This window comes from Mustela erminea, chromosome 7 (assembly GCF_009829155.1).
Source record: "Mustela erminea isolate mMusErm1 chromosome 7, mMusErm1.Pri, whole genome shotgun sequence".
NCBI lineage: Eukaryota > Metazoa > Chordata > Mammalia > Carnivora > Mustelidae > Mustela > Mustela erminea.
This window is the reverse complement of record NC_045620.1, coordinates 130,556,709-130,582,882: the sequence shown is the minus strand read 5'-3', so window position 1 is coordinate 130,582,882 and position 26,174 is coordinate 130,556,709. Positions and strand designations below refer to the sequence as shown.

The following is a 26,174-nucleotide window of genomic DNA, read 5'->3' as shown; positions in this document are numbered from 1 at the left end:
CTCGGGACTGCTGGCCAGTATAAGAACTGCTTTGGATCCCACAGAGAAAACACTGGAGAACTTAATGTGTTTTCATATCCAGTGAAGAAAACAAACAAACAAATCAAGAGTAATCAGCATGACTACAAGTCACGACATGCCAAAGACAAAACATGTCTCCAACACTCCAGGCCCCTAGAAAAACACGAGGGCTTCCATCCAGAGGGCATGCAACGACACAGTCACTGTGTGCAGCTGATGGCAGGAGGCAAGGCTCCATTCTGTGTCTGATCTTCGGCAACTGTGGTAGCCGTCTGGTAGCCAGGAGCCTCACATGGCTATGTCCATTTCACTTAATTAAGATTAAGTTTAAAAATTGATTCTTGAGGGGCTCTAGCCATATTTCCAGTACTCAACAGCACATGTGATTAGTGGCTGCGATACTGAACAGTGGGGAGACAGAAGGTCTCCCTCACTGTGGGAAAACCTACTGGGGGCGGTGCTACCCCGAAGTCACCATCACAGAAGAACAGGAGAAAATTCCTCCCAGACAGAAAGGTCCCATTATAAACGACTCTGAGATCCTCAGATCACTAAGCACTGAATGAGGGTTACAAGGGTATATTCAATATGTTTGTCAAAGTGAATTTTAACATAAAAGAAAGAATTACAGCGTAGTCCATTCTGCACAAAAACTAAGTCACTCCATCAACTGACTCCACAGCTGAAGCTTTGTGTCAGATTTCCAGAAGTAACTGTGTAGTATGCAACCACATATCAGTTTGGGAAAATGGATACAGCCCATTTAAATAAATAAATAAATAAATAAGATTAGGTGCAGCTCGCTCATCACAATTAGACATCTTCCATTATGAATGACATTTCACATTTTGAAAGCAAAGCTAACCATTTAAAGGAATCCTGTGGAAAACCAATCTATAAAGAGGGTTATCATCTCTTAATTGACCTTATTAGAATATCAAAAACTGGGCTACTTTCTTCAACCTAAAAAAGAAAATGCTAATTTTATGTCAAGAGGGAAATGTCACAGAGCCAACAATGACCAAAAGGTGTCAGGGGGTGTGTCTCCCAGGATGAACTATTCTGAGACAGGTACATACTTTGGTGGTTCAGACTATTATTCGCATGTCAATGAGGTGAGGGAAAAGGTGAAATGTCCTGTAGAAAATGGGCAAGAGAATGCAACAGGTACCTCACAAAAGAGGATCTCTCCTGAGCTAATTCCGTCTCATCAGCAATGGGAAAAATGCAAGTCAAGATCATAAATAAGTATCACTGAATACTTCAGAGAACAGGTAACATTTTAAAAAAATTAACAATGTTGAAGTGCTAACTCGGAATAAACGGCAATCCTCAGTGCTGTTGTTGAAAATGCCATGGGTAAAACCACTCCAGAAAATCATCTGGGGTTCCTGAGCGAGGCTGCAACTAGGGATGTGCTAGCATCCACCTCTGGGGGGGGGCGGGGGGCGGATAAGCAGACGCCGAGGACAAGGCAGGGCCGGAGCATCAGTGACGTGCAGTGCGTGATGACGCAGCTGTAGTTTTAACCGAAACGGAACAAACCCGACGCCAGTCCTCACCGGAACGCGCTGGGAGAGGCGCACAGGGCAGTCCTCCACCGCAGCAAGGATAAATGTGTCAGAGTGTGGACGAGTCTCCCGAAGGATATGGGGGGCAGCTACTTCTGTCCCGTACAAAAACGGATGAACTTAAACCACCACATGGGGAGAGGTGTGAAGGGGCATTAAACTTCTTTAAAACAAGAACAAAGGCCACAAAGACCTGGTGTCAGGACAGCCGTGATCTCTGGAAGGAGAAAGAAGGGCCAGAAATGAAACTGGGAGACGGTGTGCGGGGCCCTGCGGAAGGCGGCCCATACACTTTCTCCGATGGTTTCATCGATACTGTCTCTGTGCTCATTTACTGAGTTGAACACTTTCGTGTACTTTTTTTTAATGTATGAATGTTGCATCTGACAAAACACAAAAAGTTTGGAAGAAAAATGGTCTCTGCACCCCATCCACAGGGCCAGGCGATGCCCAGCTTGCTCTACCCCGGCTGGCTTCAATCTGCTCCCCCACGCACCCTAACTCACCTCCTGCTGCGCTCGACCAGTTAATGGTGAGACACTGATACTCTCCCCGCCTTCTGGGTGGATCTGGAAATTCACTTTTTGACAAAGAATCTGGAAAGAGAATATGACCTACTATGAAGGAATTGTGTTTTGAAATTCATGGCACTTCACAGTGTAGACTGGAAATTTAAAAATGACTCTTTTAAGGAAAAATCTGCTATTTCATAATGAACAGTTTTTTGGGAACAGGCTTACTTCAGGACTTTCTGAATACCATGCCCAGCTGGTATACAATGTATAGAATGACAAAGACATGAAAAATGAGAATTCCAGAAGCTCTTCCTATAGTCTTATATCCTGTATTGATCTCTTCCTATATTTTTTCAACAAGAGCATTAACCTACCCTCAGGCAAATCTATCCTGTGAATTTTAGGAAATTTAGCATCTCCCCAACCAAAAGTCTTTTCCCTGCCATTTCCAAAAGGCCTCTAAAGAACGCTGTCACCACTGGTTTTAAGTCCTATGATTTCCTCCTATGAACTCCTCTGACCATTTCTTATGTTTTATTCTCAACATTAACCTCCCCCTTAACATTCAATAATTTACTTCTTAATATTACTTCCTGTTTTCCTCATACTTGCCTTGGACCCTTTCTTCCTTACTATAAGCCAAAAATATTATTTTATATCCTACTATCTTCAAATCCTTTTCACCTAAGTGATAAGCTACTTTTCTTCCATAAATTAAAATTCTATTATTTTAAAAAATGATCACAAATCTCAGATCCACACACCCAACAAAATACATTTCATACAGTTCGAGATTTACTTTACCGGGAACGCTTACCTCTCTCTGGAGAGAGCTGCTAGCTGCCAAAAGAGGTTCAATGCTGCTAGGAGGGCAATGTGTCAAAGCAAAAGCCATGAGCTCCTGACAAGTGGCCAAGTCCTGGTAACTTTCGGATTGTCCTAACTGGCTACAAACATCCCAACTCTTAGAATAACCTGCAAAATTGGCAAGCAAAAAAAAAAAAAAAAATTGATTTATACAAGAAAAGTCTCTAAGCTGAGAGGAGAAATCCAACGGCTTTCTGCTCAGGTCTTGTGTCACCAAAGCACAATTGTGGTCATTAGTGATACATAACATTTTCATAACCAGAAATACATAAGGAACTAAAATAGGAAAGAAATATTAGACTTGTTTGTTATCCAGAAAGTTCAGCAATATCCCAGACAAGTTTTTCTGATAAACGCTGCTTCATTTTAGAATACCTAGCAATGACTATAAATAATCGACCTGGCTTTGACGCTAAGTAAAAAGCTGGATATCTGACTTCGGAAGACCCAAGCGTATGGCCCAACACTGCTACTAAGCACTTGTGTGAGCTGGAGAGAGTTCCACGTGTCACACTTTTTCTACTACTACAAAGTGACAATAACAATGCTTTCCTCCTTGAGTTGTTGAAGGATTAAATAACATTTCTATTTAAAAGCACTCTGTAAACTACGAAGTGTGAGAAAAGAAAAATTACCAAAGGCAGCCACACAGAATCATTCACTTTACAGAAGAGAGAGATCCAAGGGCACAGCAAAGCATACAGTCAGCCCTGGCTCCCAGCAGAGATCTTTGTCCTACACACTTATACTCCAGATTTGTAAAATATGTTTTTATTTGTAGTTGAAAGAGTTCTCGAGTTTTGTCTGTTTTTTTTTAAGTACCAAGTTCTAGTTTGAAAGGGTTTGTTTTTTCTAAGTGCAAAGGCCTTGGTCCAGAATAATTTCTCTAAATGTATTAAGTAAAAATCTGGGTATTACACTGATGGGAATAAAATTCTTACAAAACTCTCTAAATAATTTTAAAGCAATATACTGTTTTCTCAAAAACACCATAATTACTCTGAATTTAATGTTACAAGCCCAATATTGGTTAATAGTAATACGTACTTATTAGTTAATATTAAATAATTATAATTAGCTAATATTAATACTAACTAGTTACTATTAACATAGTATTACAGAATGTAGCTCTTTTATGAAACTGATTTTCTAATGCTGAGGTTATAAAGCATTTTTTCCCCCAGAGTTTTAAACATTTTCACAAATGTACTCACAAAGAGTCTCTCCTTGACCAAACATTATTTCAGGCTCCTTTGAAACCTCTTCACAACTAGGCCCACACCTTGGCCCACGCTGACTGAACCTGCATAGTCCAGCACTGGCGATAATCCTACAAAGCCCATTTAGAGAGAATCTCCCACCCTTGATAACTGATGACTATTGATATCTGATCCAATTCCTCCTCTCTCATCCTTGAATTTGATCATCCAAGCCCAATCTTCTTCAGCAAGAATCCTGTTAAGTCAGATTAGCAAGAATCCCACTGAACTTGATGTCTCAGAGTTTTACATCCACCGACCCCTCCCTATGCTCCTTGGCTTTAAGTCCCCAGCTGTCTTTTCTGTATTTGGAGTTAAGTCAACCTCTCTCACCTACTGCAATACTTTTAACATCTACTGCAAAAGTCCTAAATAAAGTCTTCCTTATCATTCTTAAGAAATATCAGAATAGTATTTTTCTTTAACAGTACACATACGAAAAGTGCAATGCTCCTAAATGCACAGCTCCGTGACTTATCATGAGGTGAAGCACGACATTTTTAACCGCTTGCCATGAAAGCGCACAGACAGTAGGTAAAAAGATTGCTTGGGCTTTCGTATACTCAGACACAGCCAGAGAAAGCAGATCATTTAGTAGAGAGTCTATGATAAGGCAACATCACTTCCAACCCCACTGGGGAAAACCTTCTTTCGTAGTGAGATTATGCCACAAAAAAATCAGATCTTCCAGAGAACAGACTTTGAATTTCCATATAGAAAATTTAAGGATCCCATACTACTTCCTATTTTCTCAACATCAGTTTGAAAAGCACTATGCTATCCCTTTAAAAACAAAGACTAGAGATATTAACTACTCATGAATTATAGATCTTCAAAATGTTTAAATTTTCTTTTATATAACAAATACATGAAAAGGCATTAAAATATTTTACATAAAAGCGTTCTTAAAATTATGAGCATATTTTTATTAGGCAACAGAAAGCAACCAAAATCTCAGCTAAAATGTAACTCCAAGCCCATTAAAGTACTTATATTAATACATAAGCACATGTTATACATACTGATCAGGGCTCATAAAATGTTTCTCATGTCTTTTGAAGAAAATATAGCTGCTTCCCAATCAGGCCAATTGATTTCAGAAGAGACCTTTTCCATTATTCATCATGTAAAAAGGACCTGAGCCAAGTGTTAAGTAATTTGTCTATTTCACCTGTGGCCATCAGCTCCTGACAATGCACACTGGCTGCTTTGTAGTCATGGAAACGAAGTGCCTGCTCCACTAGAAGGATCAGAACCTGTCCACGCCTTTCTTCGGGGTCTTCACCTGTAAACACATGCAAATCACTTAAAGATTGTGGCAGCATCAATTGATAAAAGAGCTCATTAACATTGTGTTCTAATTAATTAAAAAATAAACGGTAGAGCTTGAACTGATTTTTTAAAAGATTATAGGACAAATGTCACAGCAACTTTGACCTTCCAATCTATTTATTAATCCTGGAATTAGCTTTCAGTCTCCTAAGAGATCAATGACTAGTATCAGCCCCAGACCAACCATTCCAACCTAAGTGCGTAGAGAAAAGTTTTCCTCCCAACAAGAACTTGCAAGTATTTGTTATTTCCTCTTTTACATTATGCCCTTTGAATGTTCTGTTTCTAATTATAATTAATAAATGACAATAACAAGGTGGGGAGACTTACACAGTAAACTGGAGAGAATTTTATAGCTTCTCTAATGGTACTACCTTTTATTTATCCTCATAAGCATCTAGGCTCTAAGAACACAGAGCAAAATTCAGTTTACGTTAATACAAATATCTTAATTTTCTCAAGACTCTTGGACCTCAACTTAGATGTTATGTCCTTCTCTGACATCTCTACGTAAGATTTCTTCACAAGAAACACGTGGGTAAAGAGTCCCTCTTTCATATTCCTTTACTTTTCATTCTATGAATACCATTTATTGAGATTATCATTTTAAAAATCTACATCTTCTATCAGAATTTAAGGTCTCTGAAGACAGGGATTCCATCCTTGTTAAATTCCCAGTGGCTGGCATCAAGTCACACACATAACTGGGGCTCAAAAAAATATATCCTCGGGGCACCTGGGTGCAGTGGGTTAAGACTCTGCCTTCAGCTTAGGTGATGATCCCAGGGTCCTAGGATCGAGCCCCGCATCGGGCTCTCTGCTCAGCGGGGAGTCTGCTTTCCCCTCTCTCTCTGCCTGCCTCTCTGTCTGCTTGTGATCTCTCTCTGTGTCAAATAAATAAAATCTTAAAAAATAAAAAAAAAAAAATATATATATATATGTATATATACATATATATATATATATCTCCTCAGTGAAATGAGTAGAGATTCTATCCCGAATGTGATTTTCAGGGGCGCCTGGGTGGCTCAGTGGGTTGGGCCGCTGCCTTCGGCTCAGGTCATGATCTTGGGGTCCTGGGATCGAGCCCCATATCGGGCTCTCTGCTCAGTGGGGAGCCTGCTTCCCTCTCTCTCTCTCTCTCAGCCTGCCTCTCTGCCTACTTGTGATCTCTGCCTGTCAAATAAATAAATAAATAAAATCTTAAAAAAAAAATGTGATTTTCAACTATAAGACAAATAATTCAAAGTTACAACGTAAACACAATGTGTATACTTGAGACTAAAAAAAAAAAAGTAAAACGTGTTTTATATTTTAATGAGGTAAAGAAACCTTAAAATTATTTTCAATATTTCAAAAAAAAAAAAAAAAAAAGAAAGAAAGAAAATACCCAATGGCCCCTGCATTTTTAGGTTACAATGTGGTTTGGAAGAAAAAATATATCACAGAAAGGTCTGAAATCAGTTTAAAAATATGTCACCATTAATCTCCAACCTGTACTGCATAGGTTTAAATGAAATCCACATATTGGCCTCAACTAATCGAAAAAGATTTTTTAAATATTGAAGAAACACTATGATTCATAATAATATTATTAGAATAACAAACCCATGTTCTGTAACACTGGAAATAGAATACATAAAAAGTTTCTCAATAATAAATGCACATATCACACTTAATATAAAACCTATTTCCTAGATAATACTCTTGAAATGTTTTAATTTACTCAGAATATCTAAATCAAAAATAAAAAGGGCCAGGGGCGATTCTTTTTTTTCCATGAGACCACTTGACTAGGTTGCAAAGATATTTCTGCAGATATAATTAAATTTCTTAATCAGCTAACTCTAAGTAATGGGTCCATTGATTACCACCATCCAAAAACCAAAAAAAAAAAGGAGGAAACAAAGAATGAAAGATTCGGGGCACCTGGGTGGCTCAGTGGGTTAAGCCTCTGCCTTCAGTTCAGGTCATGGTCTCAGGGTCCTGGGATCAAGCCCCGCATTGGGCTCTCTGCTCAGAAGGAGCCTGCTTTCTCCTCTCTCTCTGCCTGCCTCTCTACCTACTTGTGATCTCTCTCTGTCAAATAAATAAAATCTTAAAAAAAAAAAAAAAAAAGAATAAAAGATTCAAAGTGAGAAAATTCTTAACTATGGAATCTTCAATAAATTAACTTATTTATTCCTATTTTCTCACATTCTAAATAAGTGTCATAACTCTGCTATAAGGGACATAGTAAGAAGTAACTCAGATAAGTATAAAAGCATAAAACGAGATTATTGTTGTTAATATAAACTTTTAAATGAAACTTAGGTAAGTATAAAAGCATAAAATGAGAATTACTATTATTATTAATATAAACTTTTATAGGAAGATGGGTTAGTCACCCTGAACTCCAAAGCTCAAATATTTAACTGCTTTTAATTCTAGAAAGTTCCAAACTGAACAGCTGAGTAAATGGGAAAACATAACAAAAAATAATCTATAAAATGATCTAGAAAAATATTACAAATGAGACAAAGAAAAATGAATTCTTAACAGTCAAGAGTATGGCCTGACAAGACATCTATTAAAGAAAATGACTCAGGTATTTAGTCTGAAAAATGGAATATTAATGGTGGCATAACAAGGCTTTGAGTTTATGAAATATAACTTAAGCTATGTCCATAAATTCTCTGCCACTCCTTTCTAAAGATGGAGATAGTTGCCCCTCCCCTTGATGGAGGCTGATTAGTGATTTACTTCTAAGAGAATAAGGTGGACAGGATGATGTGTGACTTCCAAGACTAGATCATACAGGACATTACAACTTCCTCCTCACTCTCTCATGGATCAACTGCTTGAGGGGCAATTAGGTGTCAGGTAGACAGAACAATTAAGAAACCCTGTGGAGACTTCCATGTGGCAAGGAACTGATGCCTCTTCCCAGCAGCCAGGAAAAAACACCGAGTCTCCTCCAACCACCCAATGAGTAAGCCAGCCCAGAAGCAGATCATCTAGGCCCAGTCAAGTCTTCAGGCAGAGCCCATGCATACTTCCCTTAAACTTGAAAGGGCCCATATGATTGCCTCATAAATAAGACATGATGGCAATGAAACTGCCCAAATTCCAAAGCCAGATCAGAAAACCCCAAGAAGCTTTTGCTGGTTTCTCTCAGAACATGGACTCTGGGAGCCGTCAGTCACCATGTAAGGATCGTGGTACTCTGCAGCCACCATATGGAAAGACCACAAGGAGAAACCATACAAAGAAGAGATTCAGCCCTGGCTACTGTATCCCCAGCTATTTTAGTGTTCCCAAACCAGGTGCCAGTCACGGATAAAGCAACTTTGAGATGAGCAGATCCATCCCTAGACACTACGTGGGTACAATTTCATAAAAGATCCTGAATTGCCTGGCTGAGCCCAGTCAACCTCCAAGCACTGAGAGAGATAAAAATTAAATGATTTTGTTTTCAAGTCACGAAATCTTGGGAGTGGTTTATAAAGCAGCAGCAGATTATCAGAATGCCCTACAAGACTCGGATAAGTATCACGAGCATTGGGATCCCCTTCTTAATTACCCTCCTCGCTAGGCAAAATACTAGCATTGCCTTTCTTACAAGCTCTATGAAATCTGTATGCAGAAGCCAAGCACACACCCCATCCCGTGCTGCAACGTAATTATCTGCTTTCTCAGCCCTCAAAGATTCTGAATTCCCAGGGGACAGAAGCTGGGCGCACCAGACCTTTATATCCCAACTACTCAGCACAGTGATACTACCTCGCCTGTCTCTGCTTCCATTTCTTCATCAGTAAAATGTAGCTAACGAGAGGCCGCTGTACATCATGAAAGAGCCAATATGTAAAAAGAGCAGAGAGGGGGACTGAAAGGTTGTTAATCCCATTAAAAATTCCTACAATTTACCAAGATCACAGATGATCCTGTTTCCATGTCAACAAGGCAAAGGACAAAAATGGAAATCGGTCTTTGTAGGCACATAAAAAATGCTTGACAGCATCCCTGAGCTGCTTCCTTAGTTTCTGAGAAATTTCCTTATGAAAGTCTTCCGTGATGATCAGACTGCTTCAAAGTTTACAAGATGCTTTTCTAGCATTCACTCATTCAGGGGTCCTTGGAAACATGAAGGGTGAAGCCAGCAGTATCATTCCCATTTTCCCGAGACAGAAACTGGAGCCAAAGTCACTTTGCAAGTGTATGGGGTAGTCAGGACTGAAGCAGCCTTCTGACCAAATCCAACCTCTCCTCTGCCATCCAAGATGCCTCAGGATGGGTGATGGGTTCCAAAGCTGCCAAGAGACCCACGGGTAAAGGTGCTGATGCTCTGCTTCCGGACAAGTGACTCAGGAAAATCGACTACAACTACAGACCTTCAGAATGAGTCCTCCATATTAAGATTTTAAGAATTAATTAATATATGTCCCCTAGTACACTAAATATATGTTTCTTTAAAGTTCAGAATATAAACAGAAATCCTGTTTACTTTTGAGTCTACAATATATGGTTTGGATGAGCCCAACTTCAAACCACAGCTTATAAAATATTTGTCTAACAACTCTTTGTTGTTTCTCTCTCTCTTTTTTTTTTTTTTAAGTTTTATTTATTTGAGACAGAGAGAGAGAGAGAGAAACACAAGCGGGGTGGGCAGAGGGAGAAGCAGACTCCCCACTGAGCAGGAAGCCCAACGCAGGGTTCAATCCCAGGACCCTGAGGTCATGACCTAAGCCGAAGGCAGATGATTAACTAACTGAGCCACCCAGGCGCCCCTGGCCAGCAACTGTTCATGTAGAGATAATTGTAAGTCAAAAATACAAAAGAAAATGATTAAGAGACTCTGCTCGGCAGAAGAGTGCGGTTACAGAAGCATGAAAGGCAGAGTCAGACTTTCTTTGGGAGCCAGGGTCTGCTATTTAACCCTGCCAAGCAAGACTTCTCTGATCCTCAATTCCCCTCGTAAGATGAGAAAAATACCATCATCCTTATCTTTTAATAGATGAATAGAATGATTGAATGAATAGATGATCACCTATGTGCAAACCCCACCAAATAGTAAATGCACAAGTTCTTCTAAGAAATTGCACAAACTCAAAAAATATCACTCCAAATCTGGACACTGAAAGTGAGTGGTAGGGCTGACTTGTCTATATTTAAGCTTTTTTTTTTTTTTTTAAAGATGTTATTTATTTATTTGACAGACAGAGATCACAAGTAGGCAGAGAGGCAGGCAGAGATAGAGGAGGAAGCAGGCTCCCTGCTAAGCAGAGAGCCTGATGAGGGGCTCAATCCGAGGACCCTGAGATCATGACCTCAGCCAAAGGCAGAGGCTTTAACCCAGTGAGACACCCAGGCGCCCCTATATTTAAGCTTTCTGATTACAAATATTAATCCCAACTTATACTCCTGACCTCACAACCACCTCCTAGCACCCTGAATGAGCCTGTCCTCATTTAAAGGACAGAGGGACCAGCAGCTCGGTATGGGGACACATTCCTCCAACACACTGATCTTTGCAGAAAAGATAAATCCTTGGTCAAGAGTGGCATCCTGACAGCGGCAAGCACATATTCTGGCCTTTGCCCAGGATGATGTCAAGGATGGCATGGAAACCTTCCTCTGCAATTCAGCATGCAAAACTTACCTGCTACCCTCAGCAACTCAGCAAGGCCCAGAAGCTTGGCAGATTGTTTGTAGCATGTGGGGGACTGCTGGAGACACTCCTTGATGAGGCTGATCCGATCAGAGCACAATCGCACTGCAAGAGAAAGACTAAATACTTGTAACCAGGGACATCACCGAGGAATGTCATGACGGTCCCAGTTTAGGTAAGCAAACATGATGTAAACTCTTAGCCTCCAGATCAAAAAGAATTAAGAAAGATACAATTATTTTTAAAATATTAAAGTTATTGTTGCTTCTGAATAAATAATACACAGCTAGGCTAGGCTCTTTTGTCACCAACCTTCTGAAACAGCAAAGGCATCGGTATCTAGAAGCTAAGAAAACTGTCACCTTTTCAAGTGCCATGTAGGGTCTTAGGGAAAATTATAAGGAACTCAGTGTTTGCTCTGAAAACTTCATATACTTGTTCTTATTACACCAGAGCCCTCATTCAATTTGCCCCCCGACCCCAAAAGCCATTCCATGTTCCAAACATGCATCTTCCACCTCTACTTCATCACCCCCATTTAAAGGGTAAGAATCTTCAAACTGCTCACTGTTCCAATGTACTACCCTTTCCCAAACAGGTCCGATCTTCTCGCTTGAGCCAGATATTAGGAAAACAAAACATGTCCGATCATATCGGTTCACACTACGAGGTAATTAAGGACACTTAAAGGGAGGGGGGGAAAACTTCAGTAAAGATTATTCTACATATGCTAGGAAGGAATGGTTATGTAAGGGAGAGCTGTCAACATTTAAGAAGGCTGGCACTACCTAGGCGGCTGGGCCCCCAGAAATACAACAGTAGCAACTCTAAGGATAGCGGCTGACATTACACGAATACGACCTACATCCCAGGCACTGTTGTAGGTAATTTACATGTATTAATCCTACAAGACAGAACTTGACAAGGCAGGTGCTATCATCTTCAGAAAAAAAAAGCGTGGAAAGGTCACTGAACAAAATGATGGAACCAGAATTCAACCCACCTCCTTATATGTTTTTTAAGCCTTCATTCCTTTGTCCATTACTAAATCCATGGCTAGCTCCCACACATTCTGTGTTCTCACCAAAATTTCTTAAAGGCAGTAGAGGGCCCAGGTGTTGGGGAGATAAAGGAGAGAGCTGGCAGTTTTTCTTTGGAATGGGCTCATTTAAGTTTTCATTATGATTTAATTTCAAACTTACAAAATGGTTGCCAGATGCTACAAAGAACTCTTTGTCAAGAATAATCAGCTGTTAATAATTTGCTCCATGTATACATGCACATGTACCACCATACACAGGAGCCCCCCCATACATTTATATAAACACTCATACACATACACACACACACAATCTGTTTTTTTTTGAACTATTCAAGAATAAGCTGCATATATCCTATCCTTTAACTCCTAAATACTTCAGTGTGTACTGGGTTCCTTTACAATGGCTATTTATACATCTGCTAGTACAGTCATCCTTTGTCACCTTTACCATAAAACATAAAGTAGATAAAAACTTCAATTACTTACTTCACCATCACCACAGCCAATGTGGACATCTGAGTCTAACTTCGCTAGATTGTATTATTACTCCCAGTATCCACTGTAATTATTTGTACCCCAAATACCCACCTGACTAATGGTACGCTTGGCTGTGTGATTTCTTGGGCAATGAAATGTGAGTGGAAGCGACATAAGCCACCTCTCAGCCAATGTTTCATGAGACTCACCATGGGACCCCACTACTGACCCTTGCCCCTCCCATGAGAATGCCATCTCCCACGAAATGGGGCAGAAATGCCTGTAAGCAAGAAATCAACTTGCTCTCACGTGTCATTGAGGCTTTTGAGAGACCTGTGATAGCACAGTCTAGCAAAAATTAACTGATACCATACACTTCAAACTTTTCCGTAACTTTTCTCAATCAAAAAATTGGGTTTTTACTTTTCCTTCAACATCCACTACTGTTTGGGGTCTTCTCCTTATATGTATTTTAAGGAAATGTGTATTACTACTTCAATATTCTAGATTCAATTACTGTGAGAAAGGTACTTTCTACATGTTTCTAATTTTATTTCAAAACAACACCCACCACAGATCTCACTCCACATATGTAAAAAAATCTGAGGTTTTCATAGATGCTTTTACAGCTGTACTTGATGAGCTGGTACTCTTAGAGAAACTGTAGTTTTAATAAATCTGGTAAGTGGATTTCCTTACTGTCACCATTCTTTTTCTAGCTCCATAAAATCAAAGTAGAAAACTAAAGCCATACATAGCAGCGGATCCTCATTTTCTCTGAAGTTCCAAGTTTTTTTTGTCTGATTCTTGCATAACTACTAATATTTCAAATACATCAAGTAAATTTGGAGAGTGGGACTCTACGAGAATGCAGCTGTCATTTTCAAAAGTCATTTTACTTTATTTATTTATTTACTATTTTTTGAGCCTCTGGACAATCACTATACTAATTCTCTCTTACTGCTTATCATAGGACATGCTAAATTATATTTCAAAATGTAATTTCTCAGTTAGGTAAATTCAAGCCTTAGATATTATTATATTTCTATGAAGGAAAGAGTCTTCTTCTACACCTAACATTCCTTTTCAAATGGAATTAATAATAGGGATAAACATGTATGCATGTATGAAGGTCTCTCATTTTCCTGCGGATGTCATAAGTATATATCCAGTGTTTAAAAAAAAAAACTATAATGCACACAGACACATGCACACACATAAACACATAAAGGAGAATCTGTGTAGCAGATGAGCTACACACCTGCACTCTCATCAACACCTTCTACGAGACACAGACAGTGAACCATGCCCAGTAAACTACAGACGCAAAATACCAAATTCGGTCACTCGTGAATGGCATCAAAGGGACATAGCAACCTGGGCAGCTCTGTGTGCCACTGCTGAAGTACAAATCTGAACTGTGCAGGTGCAGGTGACACTACCCAGAAGTCACTTAGCTGATGAGTGAGAACACCTGAGTTTCCTTCTTGAATCTTAGTTTCACAACCACTTCGTCAGTAGAGAATGGTCTACTATTTACAAACACAGGTTTGAATTCTAGCTCCACGTCTGTGTGATCCTAAGCAAGCTATTTAACCCCCTGAACTTTGATTTCATCATATGGAAGTTGAAAACAATAATAGCCACTACTTCATAAGGTATTTTTGAGAATTAATAAAAACCTACAAATAGGGACGCCTGGGTGGCTCAGTGGGTTAAGCCACTGCCTTCGGCTCAGGTCATGATCCCAGGGTCCTGGGATTGAGTCCCTCATTGGACTCCTTGTCCAGCAGGGAGCCTGCTTCTCTCTCTGCCTCTGCCTGCTACTCTGCCTGCTTGTGCTCTCTGACACATAAATAAAATCTTAAAAAAAAAAAAAAAACCTATAAATATATTTAGAACACAAAAATCACTCGATCAATGTTAGTTATTGCTATTACTACTGCTACTGACCTAGTCACAGAAATGCTTATGAAGTATGGAATCCTCTCGTGCAAAAATGCTCAGTGTTTCAGATACAACTTTCAGGTCCAGCTAGAGAATCTTTTATGATTACCTCCATCTGAGGAAGGTGAAGCTCAAAAACATGACGATGGCCACAGGTCACACAGCTCAAAGTGGCTGAATCAGAATTCAAACTCGTACATGACACCAGTGTGACTCTGTCTTGCCTTCAGGGTCAGTCCTTCCAAGTCAAGAATGTACCTTATTCCCTTCATCATTTCGATTTCTGGGATAGGGGAAGAAGCTAATTCCAAATGGAAGGAAAGCAAATGGAAAGAGGAGAACAGAGGAAGAATGAGAAAGCAGGTAAGAGACTCTAATTCTACCACCAGTTAGAAATGCGGACCTCCATGAGAAGAAACAAAAATGACAGTTGATGACTAGAGCTCTTACGAAGTCCCAGGCACTGTGCACACGTGGCCTTAGCCCTTCTGAGCAATTCTAGAAGGTGCTTCTTAGCATCCCCATTTTGTAAATGAGGAAACTTACACAGAAAGCAAGGTCAGATACCCGTCCAGTTACACAGCACTAAGTGGCTCCAGACTGGCTTTACCCACAATGCTTGGCGACTAAAAAACGATTTACCCTACTACAGAAAAAGCATGACGGACAACTGAAACATCTCAAATCTGCTCATGTGAACAGCAAGAATAATTTACACAAAACATAACATCCAGGGCGCCTGGGTGGCTCAGTGGGTTAAGCCGCTGCCTTCGGCTCAGGTCATGATCTCAGGGTCCTGGGATCGAGTTCCACATCGGGCTCTCTGCTCAGCAGGGAGCCTGCTTCCTCCTCTCTCTCTCTGCCTGCCTCTCTTCCTACCTGTGATCTCTCTCTCTGTCAAATAAATAAATAAATAATCTTTAAAAAAAAAAAAAAAAAAACATAACATCCAAATTATGGGGGAAAACACACACATGTGCACACACACAAATACTTTGTAGGAGACTCAAACGTAAGGACCCATTTTTACATATTTCTTTCCCTGTTTTCTATTAACTCCTTAATTATAATATAGCTAGTACCACTAGCCCTCCCTTGGTGACTACTAGCAACTCCTGGAGTGTAAGCAAAGGTGGTCTTAAAACAAAGCAAAGTGACAAAATGAACAACATGTGCTACAAAAATACCCAGACCATGAATGTTCAAGTATCAAGTTACTTTGTCCAGTATTCCCGAGAAGTACAAAAGCAGCTTACACCTAAAGTGTATCTGCAGCATAAACACAAACAGGATACAAAGGCAATATCCCATCTTCCATCTAGAAGGTCTTCTGACATTCATTTTAAATAGGAAATCAATAGATCAAACTGGAAAGCTGTCAAGACATGAGAGCAAATGTCTTTCTTAACACACACTTCAGTCAGGAAATTTCTCAGAAGTAAGCACACGGTAGCAGGTTGGTTGCAGATTTTCAAACCCAACAGATGATGTACGAATAATGCCGGCAAAAATACTGCTAACTGGGCACCACAGAAAATTAAAGTTTTATTTATTATTTCAAGTCAATTGAACTAAATCTTTAGCATTTGGGGGACTGCAAGAAAAGGTTTTTTGGTATTACATTAGTCCACCTGGAATAAATAAGTAGCTAAATACACACATATACACAGAGTCAAAGCTATAAGGACTTGGCCTTAGAAGAGATATAAGAAGGGCAAGCTTCATAGTGTTCTGGACTCCCCCACCACTGAATTCTTGATTGAATATGTGTTTCAGGGGAGATAGTTCATGATGTAACACATTTGAGAACAAAAGAAAATATTTTTAGTAACTGATTTATTTCCACAATTTTAAAAGCTTTGGGCTCAAAAGTTACAGGAACGATACTACAAAATAGAATTTTCCAGTAATTTAACAATCTCCATACTTACTTAAGATGCTACAGGAAATGTATAATCATGTGGAAATTATTTCTAATGCTATTCAAGGTAACAGAAATACTACCTCATTCAAGTCTAATAAATTCACCTGACAAGCAGAGCTTTAATTTTTAGTAGAACTATAATGGAAACCCACAAGAAAACGTGAGAATGTGTCTAATGACTTACATCTCCTAAGATCCATCTGACTCGAAACCCTCAAAACACATGACAAAGACACCGAGAACCTGTAACAGGACCCTGTTGTCCAAAATTACCAGGAGTTAAAAAAAAGAAGAAGAAGAAGAAGAGAAGGAGGGGGCGGCAGAGGAGGAGGAAGAGGAAGAAGAGGAGAGACAATTCTCATGAAAATTTATCAAAAACCAGAAACAGAAAGAACTTCGCTACACCTCCCCCACTCCCAAGCCCAAACATTTCCAGGGTTAAGAGTGAAGAAAAGAGATTACATGGAAGGCACCAAGCATACTGCTGATAACCATGCTACCCGCTTCACTTAGGGCACTGAGGTCCAGAGTTCAAGGCAATAGGAAGTCTACTACCCACTTGTCGGGTAAGGTTCAGGACACTGGGAGACACACACTGTCCTCATAGCACAAAGGAGATAATGACACACGACTGCATATCAGCATGCTTGTTTGGGTGGTACTACACAGACGTGTGCACTTAGGTAGAAGAATTTGAGCAACGTTAAGATATCGCTAGTAATTAAACTCTAAACAAGAACTTTCTGTCATTCCTTTGAATAAAATAGTATCAACACAATTAAAGAATATTCCATAGTAAGCATAAAAAATCATCTATGATCATGTGTAGCTACTTCCAAATCTATGCAACTGAAACAAAATACAGAAATAAACTGTACATCAAAACTGATGGAGATCCGAAACTCTAATCCACAATATCCATTTGGTTTTATCCAAAAAAATTGACCGGCATTATTTCTTTTAATGATATAACTGAGAAATTACAAAATAAATTTATGATAAAATGTTGGATATATTTCTTCTTTGAGTTTCCACTTAAGGTTTCCTTTGAAAAATGGGGCAGAGGGTCAGATCTATTGCTAATGGATTAAATGACCAAAAGTACTCCTTAATTCAAACAACTACAAAAGAACTATGCTAGTGAGTCAATGCAAAGTAAGTTAATACTAAGTTAATAATGCAACATTAAATAGAAAACTCACCTTGCAAAGGCAGGATCTTTACCCCAAACTCTTCAAGACACCCAAGGGCTTGGATAAGATCTAGCTCCTCCTGAATGGCTGCTGGTCTATCAGTTATCAGCTGTAAGCAGCACCTAAGGGAAATAAGATCAGCTTTAACAAAAAAAAAAAAAAAAAAAGTAAGAGATGCTTGGCTAAGATGCCTTTCTGTATTCAACAACATGAGATCCAACACATATTTATCAAAAACCTCCTACATTCCAGGTATCCTGCTTGACGTTTTCCGTTATCTTACTTAATCCTCATAGCAAGCCTGCGTGATGGGCAAATAGCATCACCCGCTTCCTAAGGAAGCCAAAACCAAAGCTCAGAGAGGTGAAGTGATCTGTGCAGGGTTGTACCGAGGGCAGGGAACGGTATCACATTACAAAGCAAAATACATTAACTGCCTTCAACGCTCCTTTTACTGCGGACTCCGAAGGTAATAATCATACAGGAAGGATTTAAAAAGGGAGACAGAACTCAGATAATTTCCAGTTATTCTTCTACGAAAAACAAACATCTTGTTTGGTGACAACTTCAACTCCGTTAAAAGAATACGCTGAGACACTGCACAAAGGATATTTTTCTGATCACAGGAAGAGTCCGTTTATAATGCAGTGCTGAGATGAATACAGGAAAGAGGGACTTTGCTAAACCAAGAATCTGTGACACCTGTGGGGTATTTTAAGCACGTTTTTTAAAAATCCAGACAACGTGCACTTAAGAAATCTTTTCATTAACAAATAAACTTACTTTCTGAAAGGTGCCTGTGGCGAACGCTGGGACACAGGACTAGAAAGAGGCAGAGATCGGGCCAGGAAAGGCTAATGGTGCTAAAGTCTTGAATTGTCTTGAAGATCCCTGGGCCCCGGGATGCATCTGTGGGACCGAGCGATGGATGGAGGCCTACCTTGCTTTGCAAAATTGTAAAACTGAGCCAAGATGAGCACTAACGCATACTACTGATTCAAATGGAACAAGGGACGAGTCTATGTGCAGCAGCTACGGAAAATCTACCGCGCTACCTTCAAACCCACAAGTTCCCAGTTCTGGCAATTTCTACCACAGACAGGCTCACACACACCCACATGCCCACCCATAATTAGGGATGCTTACTACCAGTGTTTTTACAATACAACAGGATGAATTTTTATCATGAATGAAATAAATTGTAAAAAAGTCGAACAAAGGGATATTCTACAACCATCAAAAAGAATAGATCAATCTGACATGTCCTCTTGAAAAAAACCATCAGTATAGATTGTAAGTGAAAATAAGGAGATCCAGAAAGGTACTTACAAGTCGTAAGCACTCATTTGTGATTTTTTTTTTAAGATTTTATTTATTTATTTGACAGAGAGAAATCACAAGTAGTCAGAGAGACAGGCAGAGAGAGAGAGGGAAGCAGGCTCCCTGCTGAGCAGAGAGCCCGATGCGGGACTCGATCCCAGGACCCTGAGATCATGACCTGAGCCAAAGGCAGCGGCTTAACCCACTGAGCCACCCAGGCGCCCCAGCACTCATTTGTGATTTAAGAAAGAGGAAGGTAACATTGAAGAAAGTATTTTGGAAGGATATATAGGAAAATGATTTAAAAAGACATCTGAGGGGTAAAGTTAGGGGAATGGGACCGAGAAGAATTATTGTAAATACATAACCTTTTTTGTATTGCTGAATACTTTTATCCTATGGATGTATTATTTCCTCAATTTAAAAAATTAGTTCATAATAATTTAATCAGTAAGAATATATTGGTATTAAACATAACTGTGAACATTTAAATATATCTAGCTCACAGATCATCATCAGTCTGGTGTCACCTTATATACACATACAACATGTTTTCCAAATTAAGATGTGCCCTTGTGGGAGAAAAAGGGAAATATTGGAAGTGTAGATTTAAAAATGATCTGTGAGAACATCGGCCAAAAAGATTTAGGTCAAACACAACTCCCAGTTTCAAAGGCTATTCTATTTGATATTTTCATCATCTGAAATAGAAATATAATCCCTTAGGAGAGAAGAAAAAAAATTTACTATTTTTAACAACTCTGTCAAGTTCAATAACATGGTTTGAGAAAACATGGTTCTCTCTGTGCTAAGATATCACTGGGGAAAAAAGTGTCCTTTAAGCTTTTAGCTGCTAGTCATTTGATGGAAAAAAAATAAATCTAAGTAGCCAACACAATCACTACATCAAAATAAATTCCAAATGGGCTTAAAATTTCAAGGTGAAAATGTAACTATCAAAGTAGTAAAAAAAAATGAAAAATTATTATAATGGTCTTGGAAATTAAAGGTCTCTCAAAGGATAACACACAAGACAAAAACTATTAAAGAAAACATAAAAATCTTTAAAGATTTTGAATAGCAATTTGAAAGATAAATCATATATACAAAAACTTGACAACATGGTTAAAACAAGTGAGAGAGGAAAAGGGCAAATGTCCTCGTAAGAATCAATAGTAAAAAGGGGTGCCAGGGTGACTCAGTCAGTTGAGCGTCCAACTCTTAGTTTCAGCTCAGGTCACAGTCTCAGGGTCATGGGATCAAGCCCCACATTGGGCTCTGTGCTCAGGAGGGAGTCTGCCTGAGGATTCTCTCTCTCTCTCTCTCTTTGCCCATCCCCCCACCACATGCTCGCACACTCTCTCAATAATAAATCTTAAAAAAAAAAGAATCAATAATAGAAATATTGACACTAAATTTCCAGTACAACAGGCCAAGAGAGAAACTGAATCCACAGTCCAGAAATTTCCACCAGGAAGGGACTTCAGAGCTTTATCATCCAATTAGGTCCTTCAACCCTAAACAGAGCACAAGTCATGTAAAGCAGACAGCCACTGCCTCGATGTGCTACAAATTCCTAGAACTTGAATTTGCAGGCTAGCGCGTGAATCCTTTCTAACAGAAGCAATGTACAATCTCACCGATAATGGGCAAGAAAGACTGGGAAGGCATGCTGGAGAAAAGCGGTCAGGAGAAAGTTGATGAATATTCATAAGGTAATTATCTTTCTGTATGCAAGCAATAAATAACTGTGCCCCATACAGTATAGTCAATCTGTACTTGTGGCAATGTGTTTTGTAAAGGAAAGAATAAAAACCAACAATGGAGTTTGTGTATTCTGACTTGTCCCCTCCCTCCCATGGAAGAATACAGAATTACTCCACCTGGCCAGATCCATGCAGCTATCCGTGAGGCTGGTAGAAGAATTAAAGTACTCTCTGCTGGCAGCCAAGACCAAGTCAATACTCCTTTCATAACCGACCCTGTACTGGGTTTTCCCTTTATGGGCTACACTAGCGGGTGGATTTATGGAACAGGCGCTGCAGTGCATCATCTGCCCAGCTAGGTGGATATTTTCAAGGCGACTGGAACACAAAAGGCTTTCTGTAAATATCTGGGGGAAAGAAGAAACTTTAATTAGTTAAAGAGGGCAGATTCAGTTCTCAATGAAATGAAGATTCTGACATCCAATGAAATCAATTAAAAATACAACCATCCTAAAAGCAGCAGTAGCATGACACTGTGAATGCACTAAATGACAATGAAGCACATGCTAAATGGTTAATTTTATGTTATGTGAATTTCACCTCAATAAAACAAAATCGTCTTTTAGAAAGAAGAAATAACTTAATGGAACAAACCAACTGGAAGCCTAACACAGTTGATCCTTGAAAGCATGGGCCTTAGGGTGCTGAACTCCCATGCAGTCAGAAATCCCCCTATAACTTTGGACTCTCCCAAAACGTAGCTACTAATAGCCCACTGTTGACCAGGAGCCTCACTGATAATATGGACAGCCAATTCACACATTATTTTGTATTTTGTATCTGCTATATTCTGTAGCAGAATTATTTTGTATTTTGTATCTGCTATATTCTGCTTATTCTTACAATAAGGTAAGCTGGAGAAAATATTAAAATCATAAAGAAGAGAAAATACATATAATACTGTACTCATTTAATACTGTACTCATCAAAAAAACAAACACCCATGTTGTTCAAGGATCAATTGTATCTTGATGTATCATAAGGAATGTTTAAGTAAAATATCTGGAATTCATACTCATTAAAAACAGGATTCCTTACTATGCAGTCATCAAAAGAAATGAAATCTTGCCATTTGCAATGACGTGGATGGAACTAGAGGGTATTGTGCTGAGCGAAATAAGTCAATCAGAGAAAAACAATTATCATATGATCTCCCTGATATGAGGAAGTTGAGAGGCAACATCGGGGATTTGAGGGGTAGGAAAGGAATAAATGAAACAAGATGGTATCAGGAGGGAGACAAACCTTAAAAGACTCTTAATCTCACAAAACAAACTGAGGGTTGCTGGGGGAAGGGGGGTAGGGAGAGGGTGGTTGGGTTACCGACATTGGGGAAGGTATGTGCTATGGTGAGTGCTGTGAAGTGTGTAAACCTGGCGATTCACAGACCTGTACCCATGGGGCTAAAAATATATTACATGTTAATAAAAAATAAAAAATGATTTAAAAAAACAGGATTCCTTAGACATACGGTCCCATATTCAATAGGGCCCACTCCACTTAAACTATAACATTTTAATTTTTTAAAGAAAATCTTTGAATACGATAATTTATAACTGCTATAGCATCTGAATTTAGTCTTACAAACTAAACTGTCATGCTATTAATACAACATTGACTTTTTTCCAATCTGCAGACCAAAAACTATTTAAGGTATTCATGCAAGTATCATTGTATTCTACTAGGCAACTAATAGCATCAATTAACATAGAATTTATTGTGTAACTGAGAATATTTACTCATTACCTAGTCCAGAAAAGTCTTAAACAAAGAGATCTACACTAATAATGTCAATATATAATTAGTATAGGAATTTCTCCAAGAATGTTCACCCCATCATCTGCTGGATGAGGATAGCACAGAAATAGAAGCAAGAGATGAAAAGCAGATTTCATGGAGAATCAAGAATCTTCTTATGATTAAGACTACCCAATTTTCATAGGATCCCCTTATTTTCACTTATTTCTAGGCCTCTAGGGAAGGTAGTATTTTTAGACAGGACTTTATTAAAATGACTATGATAACGATAAAATTACTAACATCTATAAGGGATCTGATACAAAATACCTATTGTGACAGAAAGCAAATTACTAATGAGCAACCCTAATCATTTATATCTGACAGGTGAAAATGGCTTACTCGAGGTGACCCAAATGACTTAGATATGACAATTTATTCCTTTGGTTCATTCAAGTAAGCCATAAAGAGTTGAAAGATTGAGAAATGCAATTCACACACTCTAAAATTTAAGTTTTTGCTAAAATGAACAATATACATTTCTGCTCTACATGCTGTAATGGAACCTTTAACTTTCTCAAAATTGTGCCATTGAGCTTTCAAATTATTTTCCAAGAAAGCAACCTCTAATATAATAGCCGAAAGTCAGTGAAACAACATAGCATAATTTAAAAGCTACTAAAATAATATTTAAAATGTAATATTTAAAATGTAAGTTAAAAAAAAATGTAATTTGCCAAGTCCATATTACCTTCCTCTATAACCATTTCAAGCTGTTATAATGTGCTTTCAAATGTTCTCTCAGAGGAGAGAGGCTAACCACCAGAAATCATTAAAATAGCAAAGCTAATAAAAAGGTGTTAAAATATAACAAAATGTAACAAAAACAGGGGCGCCTGAGTGGCTCAGTCAGCTGAGTGTCTGCCTTGGGCTCAGGTCATGATCCCCAAGTCCTGGGATGGAGCCCCGTATCGGGCTCCCTGCTCAGCAGGGAGTCTGCTTCTCCCTCCGCCTGGGGCTCTCAGTGCTTGTGCTCTCTCATTCTATCTCAAATAAATAAATAAAATATTAAAAAAATACATAACAAAAAGAATAAGTCAAGTTGTTATGAGCCAGTTCAAGTGTAATATATTTATTGCCAATTTCCAATTAGAAACAGAAACAGGAAAATAGCAAAACAATGCCATTCCAACTTAAAAACACTATTGCAGACGTATAAATGATGGTTAGGCTTTGGAGCCCATGTGAATACAGATTTTCTCCTGGAATTGGAATTCAAGTTTCACTTTAGACACAAAAGGGGAAGCTACTGGCAGTTTTACATACATGGTCTGAAAATATAATCATCAATGTAAACTTCACACTCCTTCAAGAATTTAAAAACCTGACGTTCGAATATAAAACCGTTTCTCAACAGTCTATATTAGCACTCTTTTGTTAAAATCACCATGAATAAAAATACCAACCAATTTCACAAAATAGAGACCTATTTGTATAACTCATTTTATCAAGGGGTCACACTTTATGATGTCAGAGCAGAGCAACACAAGAAAAGATCCTAAATGATTTCATGTTTGGCTTATTGAGAAAAACTCAAAAACCTGCTTTTAAATAATATCACATTCAATGGGTGAGTTGGATCATTTTTCCACATTTTCTACAAGAACTAGGAGTAATTTGGTGGTAAGATACACACCCTCCAAAAACATTAATTAAAGCCCCCTGGGTCACACTCCTACGTCAATCAGCAGGCATTGCTTAAGTAGCCTTTGTGTTCCAGACAGGACAATAGACCCTGGGGGGACAGGAGGCTGAACATGAATATGATAATGCCTACCTAGGGGCTCCTGACCAAAGGGAAAAACCACACATGGAAACCAGTTACTGCATTTGAAAGAAAGACTGTAATAGAGACACTTTACATGAAAGGACAGAGGCAGGCATCCCGGAGGGCATAATTAGTGAAGTGAGTCCTGAAAATTACCAACAATTTTCAGATAAAGGAAAGGGGAGTAGATCCAGGCTCAGGGAACAAGGCAGGTGGAGTCACTGGACATGAAGCCAGAGTCAGGGCAGGTCTAGGGGGCGCAGTGGAGCAGGGGGAAACATGGCGTCCCCTGTCCGTGCAGAGTGGCACGCGTAGAGAGCGGCGCGGGGGGGAGCGGGCACAGAAGCTCGTCTGCCACGGCCTTCTATGCCACGCCAGGAAGGACGGCTACTCTCTGATGCGGACATGGAATAAGAAGGGGAGTGTCATGGAAAGGTGTTTTAGAAGAATGCCCTGAATCAGTGTAGATTAGAAATATGGAAGCGGGGAGACAAGGGAGGAGGAACTGCAAGTTGGCAGAGATAGGACAGATTGGAAAGGCTTTTCCCAGCTACATCAAACAGGCATTAGTGACCACCAAGACCACGGAAGTGAGAGGAGCCCAGGAGCCCAGGAGTCCATTTCCAGCTGAGGATTAACTCGCTGGATAACCGCTGGTGCAATGATCGAAGACGGAGGGACGGGAGGTAAGACACGTGAGTGCTCAACCAAGAAAGCACTGCTGGATTCACGGCTATGACTCAATGGTATTACTCAAGAGTGAGGGTCATGGTCACCACCTCTGTGTCCAGGAAACACACTGTAACAGTCAAACTTCCCAAACTAAAAACGAGGAACTTACCTCATAGCAAGCATCAGAATCCAGGCAGGTGTAAACATTCTGCTGCATAGTTAGCATGTCTTGCAGCAATGTTCTCCAATGAGACTCACTGACAGGAGGTTGCCTGGTTGGGGGCGGGAGGAGAGGAAGGGAGAAAAAAAAGGATTTCATGAAATCTCTCTTCAATTGGCCAAAAGTTAAAAAAAAATTGGTATCACCATTCTATATGGTAAAACAGCTCCCAAATGACCAATAGGAATAATCTCATTTGAATTTCTAGGGAAAAACATCAATCAGAAGGAAAAGTTGAACGGCCCTGTGTCAATGCTAGAGACGCTGCCCAAGCCACCTTGGTCTTCGGCTGCCTAGACACAGAACTAGACTGGCATTAAGTGATAATAGCAAAGATAAACAAGCTGTGAGTTTCCAAGACAAAATAAAGCACAGAAAGGTAGGGCAGCTGAGATCTAGCAGAAAAAGCACAGGGACACAGGAGAATTGGTTTCAATTCCATCTCTATCAGACTGCAACCCCCACGGGGGATCTCCTTAACTTCAACTATATGTACAGACCTGGAAGGCCACCAGAGGCCACCCCTGGCATCAGTCAAGAGGCTGGGGACCCCAGTTCATCGGCAGCACAGCACTAGTGGCTGTCTCAGTGGGAGCCCTTGCAAGGGTCCACAGAGTGACGGACCAAGCTAATGCACATCCCAGGGGACAGCCCTGGTGCCAGGAGAGAATCTTATAATATAGTGCCAAGAGCTGCCCCATCTAACTCAGGCAGGAGTTTCATGGCCCCTAAGAACCTATATTTTATAATAATTCCACAGGCACAGTTCTTAGAATCTCCTCAAGGACAAGCCAATGACCACACTTAGGAAAGCCCAAAGCACAAAGCCCCTATTG

At 39.6% G+C, this 26,174-nt stretch overlaps 1 protein-coding gene across 3 annotated transcripts in view; it reads right to left on the bottom strand.

The window, feature by feature from the left end:
- Positions 1 to 26,174, bottom strand: part of NBAS (NBAS subunit of NRZ tethering complex) — a 327,228-nt gene that overhangs the window by 149,401 nt on the left and 151,653 nt on the right. For all 3 annotated transcript variants that reach the window (XM_032353267.1, XM_032353268.1, XM_032353269.1), the window contains 7 exons: positions 25,288 to 25,390; positions 20,999 to 21,228; positions 17,805 to 17,917; positions 11,204 to 11,317; positions 5,405 to 5,518; positions 2,925 to 3,082; positions 2,099 to 2,188 (listed from right to left, as the gene is read on the bottom strand). In XM_032353267.1, the coding sequence (XP_032209158.1) occupies positions 2,099 to 2,188; positions 2,925 to 3,082; positions 5,405 to 5,518; positions 11,204 to 11,317; positions 17,805 to 17,917; positions 20,999 to 21,228; positions 25,288 to 25,390 (922 nt within the window). The remainder of the gene's footprint in view (positions 1 to 2,098; positions 2,189 to 2,924; positions 3,083 to 5,404; positions 5,519 to 11,203; positions 11,318 to 17,804; positions 17,918 to 20,998; positions 21,229 to 25,287; positions 25,391 to 26,174) is intronic.